This window comes from Trichogramma pretiosum, unplaced genomic scaffold, assembly GCF_000599845.2.
Source record: "Trichogramma pretiosum strain Unisexual culture from Peru unplaced genomic scaffold, Tpre_2.0 scaffold24, whole genome shotgun sequence".
NCBI classification, from domain to species: domain Eukaryota; kingdom Metazoa; phylum Arthropoda; class Insecta; order Hymenoptera; family Trichogrammatidae; genus Trichogramma; species Trichogramma pretiosum.
The window spans coordinates 1,638,715-1,659,638 of NW_019641611.1; the positions used below are offsets into that span (position 1 = coordinate 1,638,715).

Below are 20,924 nucleotides of genomic sequence, written 5' to 3' on the forward strand. Positions count from 1 at the left end.
GATTTATGTACCTTCGGATCTTTCGTTGTATTGGTGCGCGTGTTTGTCATGAATAGATATATATGTGCGTGCGCCACAGCCTGGGTGCTCGCTTGCTCTTGATTAGCTCATCGCCTCGCAGCTGATATTGCTTGTTCCGCGCGCTGTTTTCATCGATACGTACATGGCATCCCGGCCTGTGTCTATGCGTGCGTCTGTTAGCTTCTATATATAAGCTTTGAATTGTGTGTGGCATGTTACTTGCCGATGAGCATATAGACTGCGCACACCATCCAAGACTCGAGAATTATTATTGCTATTATCAATATTACGTCCGGGGAGATTCTATAAATTATTGACAATTCGTGAAACCTTCTGTTTAACGCGAGAGGAGAGAAACATCCTTGCACGCGCCTTTCAGCTTCTCAAGATGCTCGTATAAATTGTGTACATACCATAGCCCCGTTCTCGGCTGACTAAACTTTGTTTACTCGTTTTGGCGCACTGCAGCTAGCTCCTCCTCCTCCTCCTCCTCCTCTTGATGTGTCACTGGCATCGTCAACAAGCCGTAAACAGTCTCGATCGCAATGCTGTGTACACGCGGAGGACGATCGAAAACAATCGGCCGAGGCTACTTCTGCATCCGGCTTTTGACGTCCGAGCGCGCGCAATCTCCCTCGGAAATTCGGCCAGCCAGCTATTCTGCCACGGACGCGTTTCCTTCTCCGAGGTCCGAGGCCGAGTCCTTTCTTAACTAGTTTGAATTAACTCGAGAGCTTGCGAGAATTTCGTTTGTTCAATTTTTCAGCGCGGAAATATAGAAAAGAAAAGTTTTTCCTCGCTCAAAACTCGCATGCACGCATACACATACGGGAAAGCCGAGTGAGTATAAGTGAGAGAGCAGTGCCAAGAAATCAGACTACCGTGAGAATTCGACCGGTTAACTCGGGCGTGCGCGGGGATGAAAAAAAGCTGCCATGCTCCCGCGTCTTGAACAATTTTTTATTTTCCACGCGAGTGAAAGCGAGTCGAGTTTCTTCCAGGGCAAAGGGATATGAAATTTTTAATAGCCAGGCCAAACAAATTTACCTCGGAACTTTAATTGCTCGACAGGACTTTACTTATTAATGCGATCGCGGATTTTTTTTTTTCTGAACTCAAGTTTCGTACACACGACATACGCCCAGCAAAGCTCGAGTTTCCTTGAAAGGGATTTTTTTCACCCCGCAAACATATAGATTTCTCACGCGTCTACTCTTTGTAAGTCAGACACTCGTCTATTTTACCCGTATGCGGATCACACGTTTCGCGGCATAAACGTATACGCTACTTGGTATACATATAAGCAGTGTTGGTGGAAACACGCGCAGCTACTTATGCATTCAATGCTCGCGTCTTTCTTTTTTTTTCACAACCCTCGCGCCGTGCGAGTGTGTAGGGTGTACGTTAACATTTATTTTGCCCTGTTATTTTAAAGGCTGAAGCTTTATGAGATTAGCCTGTACTTACCTCTCCACCTCGAGAGTTTGAAATATTCTTCCTCGCTCTGTTCTTTATTCTATTCTTAATTTTTGATGAGCAGCGGGGATCGCCCTGTATCATACACGAAAGCTTACCGTACCGAATTGAAAATATGATTCTTTTAAGTCGATATATTATGGCCCTGAACTTTCATCAATCGCAGTACTCGCTGGTGTACACGTCCGATACTTCTCGAAGCAAATGATTGGAAATTATAAAGTTGCATTTAGTTTTGAAGCTCCGGCTCGATCTTTGCTGCCGGGGAGATTAACTACGAAGAAGTACTACGAGCGAAAGATGATAAAAAGTAAATTTTTTACGATTGCACGATGTAATTTCTGTAGCTTTGAGAGTAGGCAAAGTTTCCTCGTTTGCGCGCCTGCAACAACTGCTTCGTAAGCAGCGAGATATACATCGCCCCTGTCTTGCTCAATATTCGCGAGCTTTAAATCTCGGCGGCGTTGCTCAGGCTCGCGTAATATACGTGCAGCGCGCGGCGAATTGCCCGCAGCACATACATTTAAGTCGCGGTGTTGCATTACCGCACCCTTGACTGCAAACGCATGCATGTATGTATGTCGCAGCGACAACAACACAAAGGAGCCGTGGCGCGTGGAGGGCGACACCGAGGCCAGAAACGAGAAGGCCCGCAAGGCGTACCAGGCGCTGCTGACCGTGACGACTCGCACCCCGGACAACCAGGAGTACCACAACTTTTCGCGCGACGTCAAGCAGCTGGCCCAGGAGCGCTACAACTTCACCTTCGGCAACAGCTCGGTGTCGACCTTCGTCACGGCCTTCTACGACGCGGTGCTGCTCTACGCCCTGGCGCTGCGCGAGAGCCTGCCCGACAAGCCCGCCGAGGTCAATCTCGACGGCAGCAACCTCACCAGGCGCATGTGGGGACGTAGCTTTAAGGGTTCGTATGCCGCCGGAGAAAGAGAGCGAGAGGATTAAATACCATGTAAGGGCACTTTGCAATTGCGACTCCTTTTGCAGGTATAACCGGCGATGTCAATATTGACGAGAACGGTGATCGTATAGCCGATTACTCTCTGCTCGACATGAATCCCAAAACTTCCAAGTTTGAGGTATGCTTCTCACTCTCCCTCTCTCTCTCTCTCTCTCTCTCTCTCCTACTCTCTTCCTCCCACGATCCTTTAGATGTTTGTGCTGTATACGTTGCCTATATTGGAGCATTAATTTTCGAGTGCAATTATTAGTTCGACGACGCACCTCGGAGCTCGCGCGCGCGCACGATGGATTAAAAGAGAGCCGCTTCTGCTGAAACTCTCTCTCTCTCTCTTACTAATTATTATTTTCGAAACTGGCAGAACTTTCCTTGCTCGCTTCGTAATGTTATTGCGCGTTTATTATTGCTTTTTCAAAAGTCTATCGAGTAATTTTGCGCTCTCTCTCACTCTCTCTATCTCTCTCTCTCACTCTTGCTACATCATTGAAGAGATACAGCTAATATAAGATAATGTGCTACGCTATAACATGAATGGTATCGATTGTTTGATTAAGCGCGACTATTGCTTGTTTACGATTAATCGAGTTAATAATGGTATACGTAATTCTCGAGTGGCAATCAATCGAGCTTACCGTTTTACATTTTTAAAATAGAAACTTTTTTCAATTCAACGCGAGAACAATTTTTGAAGCCACACATTAGCTCTATCATTCGTTTTTGTTTTCGTACACGTAGCACGTACGGTTCCCGTTCATTTCGTTTGCGAGTACGATCGAGAAAGTCGCGTTGAATATTTTCATTTCATCCTCTCTTGAACCGTCAATTATAGATTGTTGCAAACTACTACGGAGCTAACAAGACACTGGAGTACATACCGGGTAAAAGGATACACTGGTCGGGCGATCGGCTCGAGCCACCACCGGATACGCCGACCTGCGGTTTCGACGGATCGCTTTGCCCGGATAATTGTGAGTTGCAACTTCTCTCTTTGTGAGTGTGTGTAAGTGTGTGTGTATGTGTGAGTGTACTACTATTTAAGCCGTCGTCGAGTGCTGTCAATTATTTTTTATTTGCATTTTATTTTCGATAAAAAAGTTTTTCAGTGGGCGGGCTGCCGATTAATTCATTTCGGGACTAAAGCTTTCGTAGCAACACAAATATTTCATTCTTTATTATCAAGATTATTCCGATGAATATACATATTTTGTAAAATATTATCGCTGCCGTATTAATTGAAACGAAAACAATGAAAAAATAAAAGATTGTATGAAAAAAGCGAGTTACAGCCCGACGCTGCGTGTCTGGCACTCTCTCTTTGACTAGGCGCGGGCAAATGGAGATTAATCGAATTACCGACACCTACGTGCTATATAGGCACTCACAAGCCTCGCGAATCAATAATATGATTCGTGCGTGTAACGTTTGTTTCATCCCCGTTTTAGCACTGCCGGGCTACGCCATACTCTCCATTGTACTCAGCTCGATCGTCGTCTTTCTCGTCGTTGCCGCGGTCTTCATACACAGGTAAGCCTTTACTTCTTTTCTTTCTTTTTTTTTTATTTGTTAGCGATGCACTTCACGACTTTGAATTTTTTATGCTCCAGCGAGATGTAAAATAGAGACTTGAAATAGAAGGTGAATTTTGTCCCTTACTGGCACGCGAGCATGTACGGCTGCAGAACGAGACTATACTACTTGCGTCTAGCCGGCGACTTCGTTTTTTCCTTAGCTTTCTCTCTCTCTTTCTCTCTCTCATTTCGCTCCTTTTTCCTCTCTGTTTCTCTCTCCTTTATACGGCGTGGTTGGAATACCATGGGTTTCACGACGTGAAACTTTTTTATTTTTTTAAACCTCGATGTCAAATCCTTCCGTCGATCGATCGAAATCAGAGAAAAGGGAATAATGGAAATTGCTTTTCACGGCGTTTGGAGGGTTAGTTGTAAAACTGATTTATATACGACATGAACAGCTTTTCAAATTTTCCAGCTAGAATATTCTATAATATATGTTTTGAGCAACATAATATTCACACTTATCATCGCGTGCATCCGTAAAACGTTTCGACGTGAAATATATGTTATCAAGATGTTTGACCCGGCATACTTTGCTCGATCGAACAATCTTTTCTATGTTTTCGGCGCGCTCATATAATCGAGTTCCAAACCCTTGAGAATTAACTATTGTTCTCTCACTTTCTTATCCAACGCGCTCACGGGCTTTTAAGAGCTACGAGAGTAAGAGAGAGAGTCAAAGTAATTTACATTTCAGCCGAACTGCACGAGATGGTGCGCATCCGATAACATTAAACCACTCGGCTTGAAAATAAATGGCCAAGGGTTAAAAATTTCGTTAATTTGATTCGGCTCTAATGCACACATGGCAAGTCGTCCGCATATAGCTTTGAATTTTACTTTTTATACATGGGCTAGGCCGCGAAGGATCGTTATCCGCTGACCATTGTTATAAACCTCAGCCCCTTTCTCGAATAAACTATAATAATTCGAGCTTGTCCGTTTTACGGTCGAGGATTTACGAGAAGAGTTGCGTGCTTCTGTATATATAGCTTCGTATACAACACACTGCTATACACATGCAGCACGATAGAAGCGTGTAATATACGTTGTCTCGTAGCTGCTCCCATATCTTGACTCTTGTATTTATTTTATATAGTATGTTGATGTACGAGTTTATACAGCGTATTACGTTGACGTGACTATTTAAATTTTTGAGGTCTTCATGCTGTTGTATCGCTTTTGATCAAATAGATAAAAAAATTTTAACGACTTTTCAAGACATCATTGCTTTGCGTGCGAAATTCCAAAGAGAACATTATTTTCAACTAAATTCAGTCCTCCCCAGTTAATAAAGATACTTAACTCGTTGAATCCGAGAAATTTGCACTTTGCTTTGAAATTTTTTTATTAATGCAATAATTCATAAGTTGTATCATTATTAGCACGTTAATAAGACTCGAAGGCGACGCTCTGACGAGACATCATGATTTATAGTTCAGTTGAGAAAGAACTCGAATGTACTTTTTCATCTTTTTGAATTATTACGGTTTTAAAAAAATGTACTGCCAAATTTAATAAGAAATAATCGATGTGTCCAGAATATAGTATTATAGTTGCGTTTTTACATTTATTATTTTACAAACTAAATAAATAATCTTGATTTCTTAAGCTTTGTACATTTTCCAACTTTACCAAATACTTATTAACTCGTTAAATGTACATCTTGGAATCTTCATTGCATTAATGAAAATTTCAATTACAATATGTTGCTTATGAAAAAGCAATAAAAAAAATTAGCTCTTGAAAATTTTGAATTACTATTTGAAGAATGTTGATGGAAATGTAACAACCCAATCGATGTCAATATTTTTAAATTAAATAATAATAATTTAAAGAAATATTAAAAAATATCTTGCACGGATGTACTTTAACTTAGTACTCATTAAAAATATTCTCCAAGAAATGTATCGTTTTTAGCAAAAAATACTATTGAAAATACATTTTATAAAATAAATTAACAACTATGAAAATTATTGATGTCTACTGGAGCATGGAAATTATCCTCGATGATACCTCATTCATAAAATGTCGTTATAACTAGATTAATATTTTGCATTAAAATATCTAGATATTTATTCCGATTATTTTTTTTATTATACTTCATTATCTCTATTTATTGTTTGGACCAATCCTATGTACGGGCGTTATCGCTGTCTGTAGGTCCTTTTCTGTATGATTTTTGTACTGAGAAGGCGTAATTGGCAAATATATTATTACTATTATTATTATTATTATTATTATACACGGACTTTCTTAGTACAACATTTATTAAGCATGTTGCTCCCAAAGCAGGTTTCTTTGACTGCTCTTACAATGAACTGTACAATTATATTCATCAAAAGAAAGCAAAGTTCATTTGACGATGGATAAACTTGTACACTTTTATTGAAATTTATCAATGTGATGCAATTCAAAATTATTCTCTAATTGCTTCTCATCGATAGTTTTGCCGCGTAAAATCCCATTACAATAAATTGGTGCGAGTCCATTATTAAATAAGACGTTCATTGGATCGAAGTACAGTTAAAGTGTCGTTTTTAATTATTATTGAGTGTAATCGATGGTGATGTAACTTGATCGCAGCGGAAAGTTCATGAAATAAGTGCTGTGCGCGATAGGTAGTTAAAAAGCGACTTTTATCACATTTTATCTAGATTCATAATTGAAGATATATAAATTTCAATTTTAGTATGTGGTGAGCAAAAATTTTGTTTGCGTAGGCAACTTTGTCAGAAAATTCGTGAAATAAATCCAGTTCCCTTTTACTTGGAAAAATCAATGTTTTCTCTTCCGCATGCGTGTATTTACTTCTCTATTTGAAAATTTTTTCTCTAAAAGCGGAGATTCCTTCTAGTAGCTTTTTTCATATGTATATGATATTTATCCCAAGTTCCTCCAATTTCAAATGCACAATCGTTCTTATACATGCAGGTCCATGTATCTGGGCGTTTTTGTCGGATTCGAGCACAATTATATGTGAACGTGATTGTGTGCTCTTGTGTATCTGTGAGGGTGTACATTGTACACCACATGTTTCAGAGCTTATTTGAGTAAAAATCTATGCATAGATAAGCTTTACAAATTTACATATAGTGTTCGTTAACACAGCTAGATCAGATTGTACTCCCGTTGACGATCATTTATGCTCAATTTATGTTTTATATTACTAAATAATTAATTATTTTCATTGCGATTTTATTTTGAATTTTAGCTATGTAATATTTTGCGTTTGACATTCATAGTAGGCCATGCTTATGATTACTTTCATGAGACGAACCGTTGTCTCAAAGCTTGGCAAACAGCATATTACAGTACTATGTTCATGTAATATTATTATTTTCAGAATAAAATTTGAAATTAAGCGTTGCCATATCATTACAATAATAATAGTTATTAAATGTTATTGTACCTAGTAAATGGTATATTTCCTCATGTAAACTAAATTTTCATAAATAATTCACATGTCTACAATACCAGAGTACATTGAGAGGCAAGATCTAATGGAGGGTTATCTTCAAAAGCTTTTGGTTTAGAAGAATTTTCATATAGCAGTAAAAAGCTTCTAAAATCATTGTATATAAATGTTTGTCACTGCGAAGAGCATAAATCGCGCCACGGCAATTACTTTAAGTATATATACAGCGAAGGGAAAAATTTAGAGGAAACCTTAGGTGTATCAAGCGCTCGAGAATGTAATATAGTTTATACTCACGAAATAATTCTTGGTATTTTGAGCGCGTATTCATATTATGCCTTCTTGCGAGCCCTTTTTTTCTCCCGTGTGTGCTCTTTGTTGCCAGGATTCGTCTTGGCAGGATTCTAGTCCTTTAAAAATTGAATTTTTCTACTTCTTGGTTGTCTGGCTGCTGCTGTTACTGCTGCTACTCACATCTTACCATTAGATAAAGCTCTTAGATGGAAATTTCATAAGAGGGTCGCTGCGTATACAAATCGGTTTACAAAAGGACTTTAGTTTAAAAAAAAGAGTTTTTTGTAAATTTAAAATTTGGTACTGCTTTCCTACAGTTTTAGATAAAATGTAAAAGTATATAATATGTATAAGGACCGAAATAAAAAAAAATCAACACGGTTTTGAGCTCAAATTACATATTATTTCATGCAAGCTCGAGACAAGATTACATTTTTATGGATTTTTTTGCCTATTACTTTTCAAAACGGGTAACTATGAATTTACCTCGAAAAGAAAGTTTATCTAAATTCAAAGTAAGTGTAGCGAAATATAACGAAGGCAAACTCCGAAAAACCCATCCATTTCGCAGCAAATTAATTCTTAATTTTGGGAACTTGTTTCATACTGTATTTTAATGTTAACTAAAGCTTTCGTGGTAAAGGGGAAAAAATAAGCTCGACTTGACGAGCATAAATTTCAGTTATAAGCTCTTCACGCTCTACTATAATAATACATCAATTTGCATAATCTAAACTTGTCTCTTCTTCTTCCTCTTCTTTTCATTCGAATGACAATTTGCCCTAATCAGAGAAACGAAAATTCGTCGTTGGCTTGCGTTTCTTTTGCTTTATAATCTTACCAGCGCCAGTTTAGTCCAAGATCAAACTTTTCCAATTCCTTTTCTATTTTACAAAGTTAACTAGCGTTTGATGGTTTTTAAGTATAACATATATTTTGTCTTCCGCAAAGCAATGCACATTGATACGACCTTTTTTACAGGCACTACAAACTGGAAGCGGAAATAGCCTCAATGACGTGGAAGGTGCACTGGGAGGACGTCATTGTGATACCGAACGGCAGGCTCAAAGCCGGATCCACGTACTCTTTGGCGCCCAACAAACAGCGAGGCAGTCAACTGGTAAAATTTTCCCGTGTTTATATTATGCTCGTCGGATGCGCAAAAAGTAAAGATGTCTCTTTGCATGAAAATCAAAAAGTTTTTAATAACGCGCGGCCTCGCAAATTCACAGGACACTCGCAGGAGACAAAATAATTACGAGTTCCGAAGACGCGATGTTCTCTGGCTTAATGCTCGACGACGCTATTATCGCTGTTCTCTCGTGTGTTCATTAGCTAGCCAAAGCAGGGATGGTGGGACGAACTTAAGCTGTAACATAAAACACTGTCAGCGTTGTTAATTTTAATTTAAAAACACATATTTCTCCCTATCTAAACGCTCACGGGGTAGTGTTATTCCGGAAACGCGTACGTTGTTGTGCTTGCTGCGTGGTTTAGTATCGTAAAGTGCGATAAGTCAAAAATGGTCGAGGAATTTAAAATTAATTCGAAAACGAAGAGTAAAACCGCAAAATAAATTTTTATTCAGTAAAAGGAAAAAAGAAATTTTTTTAAAACAAACTCACAAAAACCAATGCTGTATAGCATTTGAAGCACTAAACAACATAGACATTTTATCTTGGTCGCAAATTAAAATGCACATAAATGTATGGTATACGTGAATCATTTTTTGACTTATCACGCTTCACCTGATACAGTCCATATGTTATGCACATGTAAGCATGAAAAAATATAAAGTAAAGATTGTGCGTAATATTTGCCATAAATACTTTAGTCGTTCCTGAGAAAACGGAAAAAAGCAAGCGCACGAGCGCCTCGTAAACCAGACCCAAAAGAGACTCCTAGTTATCGGAATTAAAAGAAAAGTCGTTTCCTTTCGAGCTTTGTGTCCGCGAAAGATTCACGAGCATTTTACGTGAACGTGCGCGGGAAAGGGACACACTCCGATAATATCTCCGGGATGCGAGAGGACGTTACCTTATCAGGAAAACTCTGGGGCTGCTTTTTTTTACAGAGCATATATTCCGAGGATAACGTGAGTCTTCACGGCGGAGTGGACAGACGCTCCTTCATACCTACGGGCTTCTACAAAGTAAGTGTTATATATAGTCGATGTCTGCGTGTGTGTACGCGATGTCTTTTTGTGCCACGGCGGCTTTTGTTCACTTTTAAGTGATGCGCCTTTTCTCTTCCTCATCTCATGCTTCTCTTTACGTGCACGATGATAGCAAAAATAATGCTCTTAATGTCCTGGTCTTATGCAGTCTCTGCGGCTTGCTTCATTAATAGTTTTGTGCATGCATATATAAAGCCAAAGTTCATTTACTTGATCGAGTGCAAGTTTGCTTTCCGCAGTATAGTGTCTTCTTTGATCGTTGCGCTTGACCGGTGAGGATAGCGGCACCGCCGAAAGTTTCGTCTTGCACTCGAAAGTTGTGTTACGCAATCACAACAACCAAATATCGAGATATGAGAAATAGACGCTTTTTAGATATAGAACACTTTTGGAAAAATATTTTTCGTTAAAATCTTCTTTTCTGTGAATATTAGCTGGAAATTTGAGCATTGCACGTTCTCGGACATTTTTTTTGGTATTTGTATATTTTTTTGTCAAGCAAGACTGAAGCTTATGCTGCTTTTTTGCAACTATGAATATGGATGCACATAGAGCGTTGGTACGAGAGAAAGCTTATAACGCAGCCGCTGTTCCGTTCAAACAGTTGAATGCTGGGGTTAGCATATCTGCGCGCGTGTTTGTGTATCGGTAATCTGGTCACAACACGTCGGTTCTATTTTTTTTTTATTTATACTTTTATTTGTTCGTCTTTTTTACAAAAAAGCTGCAGTTACTGTTGTGTCGATCAAAGTATCTGATAATACCTTAAACATAAATATTTATGAGATATTTTTTGCAGAATATGAAAGTAGCCATTAAGCCGATTCCTGGAAATAAAGTAGATTTATCAAGGCCCCTGCTACTCGAGCTTAAGAGGGTACGCACTTATTTTTTATACCATTAAAAATGATTTCAACACAAATATATAAGCATTTGTGCGGGAGATAAATAATTTTACGACTTTATGCTCGTGTACGCACGTAACATCGCACCTGGACTACTGCGTGATGAATGTAGATGAAGGACCTGCAACACGATCATTTGGTGAAATTTTATGGAGCTTGTGTTGACTTTCCTCATTGTTGTCTGCTTACCGAATATTGTCCCAGGGGCTCGCTTCAGGTTAGTATTGCATAGTTTCATCTTACTTCTGACTCTCACTCTGACGACGCTGCGCGCAATTCGGCTAATTTACTTTTTAAATTTTTTTTTCTTTAATTTAAATTAAATATATAAATAACACCTCTAGCAAAGGAAATCTTTACTTTAAAATCTAATTATAGTTGAGAAAATGATAATTATTTCAAGTATTTTCGGGCTTGATTCCTCTACAGTGTTTCTGGAATTAAATTCCGTAGAGCAGCGCGAGAGCAAAGAGCAAGCCCACGAAATTGCTCGATGCACATTTGTATCAGGATAATACTCGTCGATTTATTCTCACAAAATAAAAAAGGAAAGCTTCGCCGGGGTAAATTACTCAAGTTATTATAGCTCTGGGTGTGAGAAGTGGAACCCCGAGCTTCGTTGCGTGCAGAGTATCGCGAGCACGACTACGTGTATTTCCCGCTGAACCCAGTCAACAATTCAATGTCGAGTTAAAACGATATAAGCCAGAAAGAAAGTAGACACAATGCTAAAAGACGAAGTTGAGCTCGTGGAAGAAAAAAAATAGAGGTAGAAAAAAGGAGGGAACGACCGAAACGAAAAAAAAAATATATAAATACAAGAGAGACGCTGAAATAAAAAGGTTGAAATGCCACTGATGTATACGCTACAGGTTTGTTCAAAAAGTTGACTGCAGAAGGACAGATGCTATCTATTTAAACAAACCTATAATTTCGTCTGAAAAACGTTTAAGACGTCATGCATAGATAGTGAAAACGAATGAATATGAAAGTATGAAATTGCGAAACAGTGGAATCGTAATATCTTATCGATTGCACATACCTGTTGACTTACGCGCTCTGAATACGAAATTTCCACACTGTTGACATTATTTCATACTTTTATCTTTCAGCGGCAGGCAATTTCCCTTCGCAATGAAATTCATATGTGTCTCAGTTCCATACGAGTTTTTGCTCATAATTTCTTCCTTTTTTTCTGCGCACTCAGGACATATTGGAAAACGGGCAGATGAAGCTCGACCGAGTGTTCCGTGGCTCATTGATCCACGATATAGTGCGCGGTATGGGCTACCTGCATGCCTCGGAGATCCGTAGCCACGGCAATCTCAAATCGACCAATTGCCTCGTGGATTCGAGATTCGTCCTCAAAATAGCGGACTTTGGACTGCACGAGCTGAGAATGCCGCATTATCTCGACCCCGAGGAGGATCGCGATAGCTACGCTTACTGGAGGAGTGAGTAGCATACATATATCTAGCGTTGAAATTATCCAAACTCGGGCGCGAGAAGAAGATTCTTTGTCATACTCGTGTGTATACGTAAAGCAACTCGACGACGACGACGACGACACCTCGTACGTTGCACGCAAGTTAGCCCAATTATCCCGAGAACTTGCCTCGGGAATGTATGTGCGACTCGATATAAATTCATGGCGCGCAGGGTTGGCTCGTGCAGCGGGTCAGACTTTGATTACAATTTAACGAGCTTGCGTATAGACGAAAACTTCTGACGTTAGATACGACGACGACGACAACGACAGCTGTCGCTGCTGCTCTCGAGCTGCCGAGGCTCTTCCTCGTGTTATAATCTTGAAAATTTGATCTTTGTTGACGTTCCAACGTGTCTGTTTTCTCGATTCACAGAGCAATTGTGGACGGCGCCGGAACTGCTGCGAATGGAGCGTCGCCCGGCCGAGGGCACCCAGAAGGCCGATGTCTACAGCTTCGCCATAATCGTGCACGAGATCGAGATGCGCCAGGGTCCGTTTTACCTCGGCCCAGGGAATCATCTTACCCCCCAGGGTAAGTGTTTTTTTTTCTTTCGTGCAGTAACGCCTGATTTTTTACCCCTTTAAATATACATATGTTTGAGACAAGAGTATCAGTGAGCCAGCCATATAGTCGATATATATGTTAGGGAAAAAAAGGCAGTAGCACATAAAGAATATTTCAAGAAACACGTCTCTGTTCCGACGTCACCGCTTGAATGTGTAAAATTTGAAGTAAATATATTTTCTTCTTATCTCAATTCTCCCTGTGCACTCTACTGTGTGTACAGTTTGAAACGCGAGAGTTTTCTTGAAAGCAAAAAGGTACAGCCACGACGCTGAACCTAGATATGTATGCATATTGTTGCTCAAGTATACACGCGGCACTCGAAAGAGTCGGAATTCAAATTCATAATGGGATATAAAATTCTGACAGATTGCGGGCGGGCGATTTTTCTGGCTCTCGAATTTAACGCTCTATCGAGAAAAAACCGAGCGAGCGTAGCATGCCACAAATGCATTACGATTTTGCGAAATTTTTTTTCTCAGAAACGAGCTTACGGATTAATTTTCTCTCTTGTATTATTCATTGTTGAATTACCCGAGTATTCTCTGCCCACAAAAAAAAAAATTTATGAATCGTAAAAAAAAAGAAAAGGAATTAAATTCAGACGTGATAAATCACTTCACGGACGGATTGGCACACGAAACAAATTTAAATTTTGCCGCGCTAAAAAGGAACGGGAAAAAAATTAATCACCTCTGACCTGAAGTGCTGAAGAGATGCGGAATTTTCTAAGGAGCGAGTATATGTATGTACCTATGCGGCTAATAAAGCGCGTGCGCGTGCATTTATAATGCGATCATGAATATTTCGCCGTGCACAATTTTTTTTCTTCATCACACTCGTGTGCGTAATTATGTGTCCAACGTGTGTTTCTGCCGTGAACAAAAAAAAAAAAAAATAAAAAATAAAAAAACTGTAAAATCCTCGAGTATGCATGTCAGACAGTCGAACTTTTGTCTCTCGCTTGGGCTGCTGTATCGTAAACAGCTGGCGTGTGCCTGGGCGCGCATATTCGGCTTGAAAAAAAAAAGTGAAAAAGAGTTGAAGAACAAACGAGTGGCCACGCGCGGGCGCGCGTACTATACAGCCAAACTTGAAATTCTCACCGTGTTGCAATACTATGTAGAGATACAAAAAATTGCTCTTTTCTATGATACTGCTCCAACTCTCTCTGGTTTCACTCTCTCTTTTCCTCTCTCTTGCTCTCTTCAGCTCCTTTATTCTCTTCTCTGCTGCTTATAACAGAAGCGGAATAAATCGCTCGAAAGCTCGAGTCTCAGCTCGACTGCCATTGGCTTCGGTTATGCAGCGTGTATATATTTGCCGAGAGTCGGAGCTATTTATGCTCATCCGGACTAATTTTCATATTGAAATTTTAGCTTAAGGCAGTCAAAGAGCTTCTGCTTTTTGCTAATGCGACTCATCCCCCGGTTGCAGTTGCAGCAAGTATTTTGTAATATCAAAGCGAAATGTCGTATTTAGAGTGCGTATGGGCCAATCGTAAAATTTGCCTTGGCATTTATTTGTGTATTATGCTTCGTAATTTTCGTGCAAATGACAATCTAGTAGTCACGGACTGAGTTTGGTCAGACGCGTTCATCTTTTCACTCTCACAATTTTTCCTGTGAGGTCGATGCACGTTTAACTGGGTGTATTCGTTCGATGTAATTAGTCATCGAGTATGCTTTGTCAAGTGTATAGTTGTTCATTCAGTTCGAAGGTCAAAATACAATTATGCCTACGCAAACCCTATCTCTCAAGCAATAGCACTTACTTGTTTTTCTCGAATATTATGATCCATCGGAGCTTATAAATTTTCGAAATTTAAAAAAAAATTATAGGCTCTAAGCCTCCTGTAGGCCCTTCTAAGAAGGAGTCTAAATAAGAGAGAGAAAAAAAAATTTCTACGAAATAAATCAACTTCCTTGAGTTATGCATGATGCACCTATTAAAAGCCAGCGAGCGTAATTTGCGTCGTACATTGAAATGCACAATGCGAATTCACATCGGCGTAAATATACAGTCGAGCGTATTTCAAGGCACAAAGTTATGACTACAAATAAGTGAAAAGAATCCCATGCATGTGCTTATGACGATGCTCCAAACGTGCCACCGGCGCTTGTGGCTGAAGTGCGCGGCGATAAACTTTTTTGCGCTACTTCTGGCACAAAACTCGCGCGCGCAAATGCAACTCCGATGCGTGTGTATGCGCGAGATGCTCTCTCGGCTTTACAGCAAGTGCAAACACGCGTACGGTATAGATACGGCGATTAACTTTTTTTGCGCGACTTTATATACAGCGACTGCGCGCGTTATTTTTTTTCCAGAGCCATAACTGCTTTGGTGGGTGCTATCAAACTTATGAATTTAAATCGCGTTCGAGTCTTTTTCGAAACGATATTCACTGCGGGGATTCGCGTTGTTTGGATCGAAGGATTTTTTTCATATTTTACTCGTAAGATTATCTGTCAATGTGTGCATAGTGTATGGGGTAGCTTCAAGCTCACAGGTAGAAACGAGAAAACTTGAACTTATCGTATAAATGCTTCTTTAACATTTTTCAAACGTACATACATACAGTATTTTATGCAAAGAATTACATAAGAATATCCGATGTGTTTACGTAAGCGTTTTTTTCATATCGAGGCAAATCTCACATCGGATTGTGCAAGACTTATGTTACGTATCAAGACTTTTATCACATCGCCAAATCAGTGGCACAAAAATTGCATTATTCTTTTGAAATAATAGTAAGACAACACTAAATCAATTTTCTATAAAGGAAGACGAGCCAGCGACGTTATCCTTGCCCAGTAGTCGAGAGTTTTATCATCGGCCGAAGCAAGAAAATGTTTTTACCGACGGAACGCTTACCAACCCTTAACTGCGCACTCTCGAAAGCTCGTGGTGTTATCTACCTCACCCGTGGCCGCAACTTCATCCCCCTGAGCTGCGATACCGATCGAGCGAGTTATCCTGTCGCGATCGAAATCGATCCAAAAAGTGGTGGGCGCGTGAAACCGGTGGTGCACAAGTGCGCACTCGAGCCGTCCCCCAGAAAAGCCGGGAAAGCTGCTTTCAGTCGAAGCTTACGCGCCTGCTGGTCCGCACACATATCCTGTATCTTTTTGCCCCGCGCCGAGTATACATAAACATCGGGTCTGCATCACACGCACCTGGAATATTTATTATTCGTATATATACAAAGTACTTGTAAAGTATTCGAGTCGAGTACATAAACTTTTTTCCGTTGAGTGCTTATAAAGTGGTGCAGTGATATCGTATAGTGCTGATTATTGCGTGTGATTTCAAAAGGTTTTTTGTGGTTTTAAAGGATTATTTTTTTAAAGTGGCGTATAGAATTTAGAGCGCGAGGCTTTATGCATTCAAGTTTATGGAAATCAAAGTTCTCTACGCATGAAATATTCAAGCGGATTAATCATTTATCTTTCTCGTTAACTACCTATTTTCCAGCGATAATATCCATCCCCAGATTCGAACTTATATTCAAATAATCGTGAATCGATATGACGCAGAATCCAATGGATACTTCAAATGAAATTGTCGTACGACTAAATTTGGTCACGTTTCGATGTATCGACCCTTGAGCTTTTCCTGCGACTCTCTGCGAGCAAAGGAGCATATAAAACTTTGCGCTCTCTAGTTTTATATCGGGCGATACATTAGAGTTCATCGAACTCGAGCGAGATCGCGAAAAGCTCTTTCAGACTTTTTTGTTTCCAGACGTTCATATCCGACGTGCATTCAACGGGCTTCGTTCTTTAAAAAAAAAAAAAAAAAAAAAATATTTACGCAGCTCTCTACCATATGCTCAAAATTGTTCAAGAATATATACTTACTTTTTGCCCAAGTCAAGTAATACGTTCCGAACTTATTTCGCGCTTCGTCGAGTTTTAGCTTTTGTCAGCGCCACACTCGCGTAAAAAGCCTTTACCGGATGTTTCGCTTTGTTGCTTGAACTACTTTTTTTTGGTCTACGGAACTAATGGAGATTTGTTTGTACAAAAAAATAAAACTCCAGTGCCGCTTTATGAAAAAAAAGAGCTGTCAATTTATCCCGCTGAAAAATGCCTTATTACATATCGACGAGCGAAAGCGCGAATTGTAGAGTAATTTATGAAGCATAAAAGTAATAATCAAACTCGAGCAGAGACATACGACGAGGTAGTAATCAAAACTTTGAGGCGAAAGTTGGACTTGCGACGCGTGATATATGATATACATTGACTCGTGTCACAGTGGCTCTATAACGAAAACTTGTGCATTGCATACGTATCGAATTATACACGTTATATATCGATTGCCTATATGCACAAGACGCACGAAAGAACGAGAAAGAAAAAAAGTTTCCAAGTATCTCTCTGCGTGTTATATGAGTTTCCTTTACCGATGCTGCTACTGCTGCCGCTATGTAGGTCGACCTCGGCCTGCACACACCGGCATCGAGCGTACAAAGGCTGAGAGAGAAGGAGAGAAGGAGAGATAGAGAGAGAGAACGAGCTTGACTTGTACACCCGCTCGTGTGTATGAGCATGTATGTCAAAGAGAAGCACACACATATTGTACCTGCACGCTGCAATGAAAAAATTCACCTGCAGAATGTTGAGAAGAAAAGGAGAGCGAGAGAGCTAGCTAGGAAGCAGGATAATTTGAATTGATGGCGTGCATTGCTTGTTTCTCCATCTCTCTTTCTCTCTGCTATGCTGCTATGCTATAAAGGTTTTCCTTCGGAAGATAGATCGCACTCTTGCACGCCTGATATTTTGCTCCCTCTCCCCCCTTTTTTTCTGGTCCTCCCTGCCGTACGTTTTCGTGTGCCGCGCGTAAAGATTTATTGTAACAAGCGTACACCTGTGCGACTTTTATTCGGTACTATTTATTCCGACGTCGATTTATCCTATAACGCGAGACAAAAAATGTCGCCCGAACTGGCCAGAAGCTTTGGCTCAAAATTAAGAAATAACTCATGATGCTCATTTGATCTCCGGCAGCTTTTGACAGCATCGTTTCCAGAACCAGTCGCGCGTGCAATATAACTACCTTTTCCTTGTTCCGACAGAAGAGAAAAGCATGCGTGTATGTGTACACTCGGGCTGCGTGCTTTATCCGTACGCGGCAGATAGCTATTAGCCGAGCTCGGCGCGCGCATACCTCACGGTATTATGTAGCGCGTGCAAAGTAAGCGCAAGCTGCGGTACGCACGTCGGCTAAATTCTCCGGCTTAGCGCATTTTTCGCGTTGTTTGAATTTTCCCGTTGTCTAAAATATAAAGAGTGCGTGAACGCGTGGCGCGACTGGAGCTGCAACGCACTCGGCTATCGCTAATGCTATCTTCGCAACAAGCCATATAAGAACACGTAGGGAACTGCGTGCGCCAGAAAATCCAGCTGCACTCGAGCGCTGGAGGAGGATAGCCGCTTAATTAGGTCATGGGAGGATAGCCGTAAATATTTTACACACGCGCTTTGTCGGGGCATTTTGTAATTAGCTGGATAATACTTTGGCGAAATGCTACGCGCAAGTAGACGAATCGCGAGAATCCAGTTGTATATTCTCGTGTAAAACGCCCTGTAGTGCAAAGCTACTCTTTCACTCGTTCTTTCCCTTCGTTATACCCAAACGATATCAAATTTATCGCTCGGGATGTTGACGTTCCTCGGAAAATATTTCGTGCATGTGTCATATAACTATGATACGGTGAATAATATCCCCTTTGACCGGTATTCGCAGTAGGGCTCCACGCAGAGCGATCTGTACTACTGCGATAAATACGTTTACGTAGCGTAATCACCGCGATAAATTTTAATGATTTTATCTCTCGCTCGTAGCAGTGGCAATTCGTCTCGTTTACGTGCACGTGCCCCACTGCCTGGTCAGCGCGATAAACATATCGAGTTAATTTTTTGCTCGACCAGAAACACGAGTTAAGCGGAATCGAGCTAGAGAAGAAAACTTGAATGCATAAAACCTGTCAAACAACTTGCGCAGGGTGTAATTTTGATGCAACCTCCGATAAAAACGCATAACAAAAAAGCCTAGAATCAGCCAAAGTAAAAAAAAATATAGTACGATGCAGCATCTAGATTCGAAGGAGAAGGACACGATCAAGATGGGTGAGCGTAGCAACGCCTCGAGCACGAGCAGCCTGGCGCTGCCCTCCCTGCAAGGGGCTAGCCCCGACGGCGGTACCAGTCCACGTCGGGCGGTCAGCCCCCTGCTCGAGGTGCGCCGACCGCACTGCACCCTCAGCTGCGATCACTGCAGCGGCTACCTCGAGGATCTTTACAAGCAGCACAGTAGGTTGACCCCCCGCTTACTTTATGGCTCGACCAAGCTTTGGGCTACATTCTTTTTTCTTCCTTTTTTTCTTTTTTTTTACGGGAAAAATATTCCACATTCTTTATTGGGTAAAAACGGCGTATAAACTTTTTACGCGCTCGTTGAGATTATCGCAGCATATTATGTGCTTCTTTTTGTGTGGATGTATGTGGTTGTATCGCAATGAAACGATCGCGCGGCGTTGGCAGACTTCGTCCTCAAAAACACGTTGCATATAAACTTCGACAGAAGTTGGATCGGACAAAAAGAAAAACAATTTGTTCGCTTGAGTAGTACGAAAACTTTTTACGATTGCCAATGAATGATTTTTCATGGACTAGTAGTACGATCGATGTACAGTCAGGCACTTGCTCCTGGGCTTTTGCGCTTATTTGCCCCGGAAAAACAATAATTGCTTTTGTATCTGGCTTGACTTCTTCGATTTCACTATTTACTTAGTCTTCGCAACTCTTATTTCTCAGAGATTTTCACCCTGTCCATCTCGACAGAATTGTAGCTTCTTTACGCATTCACGTCAGGTGTCAGTTTTCGTGTGACGAAACAAATGCGTCGTTATATTCTGGAATAACGTCAGCGCTTGAGTTACGACAGCACGTGGAAAGAAAAAGCCTTGGTATGGCTTGTGGCAGTAGTAAAAATCAGTAAACAAGCGTCAAGGGATAAAAAAAGAAGCATGCCGACCCTTTGATATTGCTGCAAAACAAATAAGGGTGTGAGATGGAAGGAGGTGTAGCTTACTATGTGGAAATTGGCGTGTATTGGACAAAGGGTAAAAAAGAGAATGAGAATATAATACGCCACTTTGAGCTGTCGATAACAAAATCGGCTGTGTTGCTTTCGAGTAGTGAATAACTATACATCGCGTTATTACACATACGCGACGTACTTTGCGTATTTAGAATAGGGAGAAAAGCTCGCAAAACATTGAAAGTTCGATAACATAGTCTCTCTCTAACACAGGATGGCGATGTCTCTGGATGTATATAATGGCAGGCACGCGTGTCTGTTTTTGATGCCTACATACTCACAAACACATTTTATGTAGGTCATGGTATTATATATTGTTCGAGAGGGCTTGAGTCGATAGTGGTAGAGTGATGGCGACGATTGAGTGGCAGCTGGGCGCCGATTTCAATGGGAGATCTTAATTTCTAGCCATAGTCTAGAATCGACCAGCATATAAATTGGAAAAGTACGTGTACGATTTTGAATTCATATCTATCATTCGGAGAAAAATTGTGCGGGGTATCGGGTCTGCAAGGATCGGTAGACACATATCGTACATTTATTATATACCACTTCGACCACGGGTTGAATTTTATCGTTTCAAGAATCAACATAAAAGAACCATTAAGTCGCATCTTTTTTATAATGCTATATTCGCGCGAGAGAGCAGTACACAATTTTTGCAAATCGTTTTGTGGGCGAACGAAAAACAAAGAAGTGAGTATTTCGGGCTCGCGATCTGAAAAGTTTTATATGTGCTGCACGTGGAAGTGTTGTTTTTTTAACGGAAAAATGGCACTGGTTTTTTTGCCGTAGCGTAATATGAATTATAGTACATCGAGGTTGATTAGCTCAACGCAACTGTACAAACAAAAAAAAACATCTTCTGGGAGTGCACTCAGTGGACAGCTTCAGTGTCGAAAGAAGAGATGTCCAAGTCACTTAGA

General features: G+C 40.5%; 1 protein-coding gene across 4 annotated transcripts in view; it reads left to right on the top strand.

Moving 5' to 3' along the window:
- LOC106648159 (atrial natriuretic peptide receptor 1) overlaps positions 1-20,924 on the top strand; it is a 68,749-nt gene that overhangs the window by 31,828 nt on the left and 15,997 nt on the right. For 3 of the 4 annotated variants that reach the window (XR_002763446.1, XM_023458674.1, XM_014364842.2), the window contains 10 exons: positions 2,085-2,419; positions 2,500-2,591; positions 3,303-3,441; positions 3,916-3,997; positions 8,738-8,876; positions 9,831-9,908; positions 10,732-10,809; positions 10,950-11,054; positions 12,045-12,291; positions 12,700-12,858. Coding sequence is in view for 3 of the 4 variants with exons in the window: in XM_023458674.1 (XP_023314442.1) it covers positions 2,085-2,419; positions 2,500-2,591; positions 3,303-3,441; positions 3,916-3,997; positions 8,738-8,876; positions 9,831-9,908; positions 10,732-10,809; positions 10,950-11,054; positions 12,045-12,291; positions 12,700-12,858 (1,454 nt within the window). In the remaining variant the exon portion in view is untranslated. The remainder of the gene's footprint in view (positions 1-2,084; positions 2,420-2,499; positions 2,592-3,302; positions 3,442-3,915; positions 3,998-8,737; positions 8,877-9,830; positions 9,909-10,731; positions 10,810-10,949; positions 11,055-12,044; positions 12,292-12,699; positions 12,859-20,924) is intronic. The other variant, XM_023458675.1, reaches the window with a different exon arrangement.